The following is a 2,629-nucleotide window of genomic DNA, read 5'->3' on the forward strand; positions in this document are numbered from 1 at the left end:
TATGGTTACGTATAAAACCCTAAACCCTAAACCCCTAAACCCTAAACCCTGTACAGACAAGGGCCTTATCTGCGTAGCATTCCCTGTACTAACAAAAGTCTATTATCTAAACCCCTAAACCCTAAACCCTAAACCCTCATTGTATATTCCATATTAAGATAAACCCTAAACCCTCGCTAATACAACAATAAATATTTTAGGGTTTAAAGCGGAAGTTAGGCAGCAGGGGTTCTCTGCGTACAAGAGCAGCATAGAAGACAGTAGCACTACCCTGCAGCAGCGGGGGGCCCCCCTTCATCCTCACAGCAGCAGGGGGGGGCCCTTCAGTACCCTTCTGGGGGCCCCTCCCCCCTGGCGCACTTGTGCGGGGGCCCCCGACAACCCTCACGTGGGCCCCATTGGCGAGCCGCATCTCTAGGGGTGCAGCAGCAGCTGCAGCAGCAGCAGCACCAGCACCAGCACCAGCAGCAGCAGCAGAAGCACAGCGGGGGGCCCCTTCTTCTGGGGGGCCCCCTATCTCATCATCAAAGAGAGCAGTATAGGGTACAGCTTTCCCTTGCAGCCAGCAGTCGTCAGCTCGCAGCTCTACAGCTGAGTGGGCCCCAAGGGGGGGCCCCCCAGGGGCCCCCATGGGGGCCCCCAGGGGGGGCCCCCAAGGGGGCCCCCCCGGGGCCCCCACATCTATGAACTCAAATAAAGGTTCAGAGGGCCCCCCTTTGTTCTGGGGGCCCCTGGCGCTGATGCGCAGGAGGTTGAGGGCGTCTTGCAGCTGCTGACGTGCCTGCTGCAGCAGCTGCTGCTGCTGTTGCTGCTGTTGCTGCTGCTGCTGCTGCAGGTGCATCTGCTGCTGCTGCTGCAGCTCAAAGAAGAAATATACACGGCAGCCAGGCGCACATCGTGGGTGCAGCAGCGCGAGGAACTCTGGGTTAAGCAATGGATGTGCTGTTTGTTTTTTTTTTCTGCTGCTGTTCTTGCTGCTGCTCCCACTGCTGCTGCTGCTGCTGCTCCTGCTCCCGCTGCTGCTGCTGCTGCTGCTGCTGCAGGGGAGAGTTATATAAACCCATGCCTCTGATAGGCTGCTCTCAACAAAGAAAGGAGGAACCAGAGAAGGATGCATCAGCAGCAAACGAAGACAACGAAACGCCTCGCCGCTGTCTTCACAGAAGCCAAAACGCCTGCAGCAGCAGCAGCAGCAGCAGCAGTAGCAGCAGCAGCAGCAGCAGCAGCAGCAGCAGGAGTAGCAGCAGTAGCAGCAGCAGCAGCAGCAGCACGAACAGCAGCAGTAGCACCACCAAAAGCACCAACAACAACGAGATCATCAGCAGAAGCAGAAAAAGCAGCAGCAGCAGCACCAAGCGCAGCAGCAGCAGCAACAGCCCGAGTAGCAGCAGCAGCGGACAGGAGAAACAGCAGCAGCAGCAGCAGCAACAACAGCAGCAGCAGCAGCAGCATACTTCACTGCTTCGGCGAAGACTGCATGCAGCACATGGGGGTCGTGTGTAGCTCCAACATAATTATAGTTTTGTTGCTGCTGCAGCAGCTGCAGCAAGAAGCAGGGGCCCCTGAGGGTACCAGCAGCAAGCAGCCACAGACAGAGGGGCCCCCTAGCAGCAAAGTTCAGCCATTGGGGGGCCTCCGGGGGGGGTAGGTATTTCTTTATAGGCCTGAATACACAATAAATAAATATATTAATTTTTATTTTGCTTTATAAAACAACTCTTCCTCCTGCTGCTGCTGTTGCTGCTGCTCTTGCTGCTGCTGCTGCTGCTGCTGCTGCTCCTGCTGGAGTTGCTGCTGCTTGGGGCACGGATAACGCTACTCTACGTGCTGCTGTTGCTGCTCTTGCTGCTGCTGCTGTTGCTGCTGCTGCTGCTGTTGCTGCTACTGCTGCTGCTCTTGCTGCTGCTGCTCTTGCTGCTGCTGCTCTTGCTGCTGCTGTTGCTGCTGTTGTTGCTGCTGCTGCTGCTGCTGCTGCTGCAGCATTACCTGCGGGAGCTGAAGACGATCCCCGGTGGGTTCCATATATGCCAGAGGGCCCCTGACGACAGCTGCTTTGCTGCTTCTTTCTGCTGCTGCTGCAGCAGCTGCAGCACCCTAGCTTCTCTCCTATCTTTATAAGAACTAAACAAACGACAACAGCTCAGCACACACGCACAAAGGGGGGCCCCCAAAGGCTTCAGGGGGCCCCCCAACGGCTGCACCAATTCAACACAACACCGCAGCTGTACCCTCTTCTCAGGGGCCCCCAGCAGGCCTGAGCGAAGCACGTTGGTAGCCATGGGGCCCCCGGGGGGCCCCGGGGGCCCCCATAGAGCCGCACAAGGGGCCCCCTTGCTAGACGTATAGCTCGCGGGGCCTCTTGGGGGGCCCCCTGGGGGGCCTCTGGGGGGCCCCCCCAAGGGGGCCCCCCCTAGGGGGCCCCTTGAAGCATGCGGGCTGGTGCAGGCAGGGGGGCCCCGGGGGCCCCTGATGTGCTGCAAAGAGAAACGCATGCAAGGAGTTTAGTCTGCTGCTGCTATACACGCCGAGGGGGGCCCCCAAGAGAGGGGTATTGGGGGGCCCCCCCAGGCCCCGATAGTATTGGGGTTTAGGGTTTGGCGCCCTGCCCCGAAGGGCCCTAGGGTTTAGG

The 2,629-nt window shown here is 58.9% G+C and overlaps 2 protein-coding genes across 2 annotated transcripts; one reads left to right on the plus strand and one right to left on the minus strand.

Annotated features, from left to right (window-relative positions):
- Nucleotides 1-215: 215 nt before the first annotated feature.
- Nucleotides 216-841, minus strand: EMH_0069340 (uncharacterized protein; the record flags this gene model as incomplete). Its single annotated transcript, XM_013498862.1, has 2 exons — nt 216-233; nt 389-841. The coding sequence occupies 2 exons, from the start codon at nt 839-841 to the stop codon at nt 216-218; spliced, it is 471 nt and encodes a 156-aa protein (XP_013354316.1).
- A 270-nt stretch (nt 842-1,111) lies between these two features.
- Nucleotides 1,112-1,648, plus strand: EMH_0069360 (uncharacterized protein; the record flags this gene model as incomplete). The annotated part of the gene is made up of 1 exon (XM_013498863.1): nt 1,112-1,648. The coding sequence occupies one exon, from the start codon at nt 1,112-1,114 to the stop codon at nt 1,646-1,648; it is 537 nt and encodes a 178-aa protein (XP_013354317.1).
- Nucleotides 1,649-2,629: the final 981 nt, after the last annotated feature.

Source organism: Eimeria mitis, genomic scaffold (genome assembly GCF_000499745.2).
Source record: "Eimeria mitis Houghton genomic scaffold, Emh_scaff3776, whole genome shotgun sequence".
In the NCBI taxonomy this organism is placed as follows: Eukaryota; Apicomplexa; class Conoidasida; order Eucoccidiorida; family Eimeriidae; genus Eimeria; species Eimeria mitis.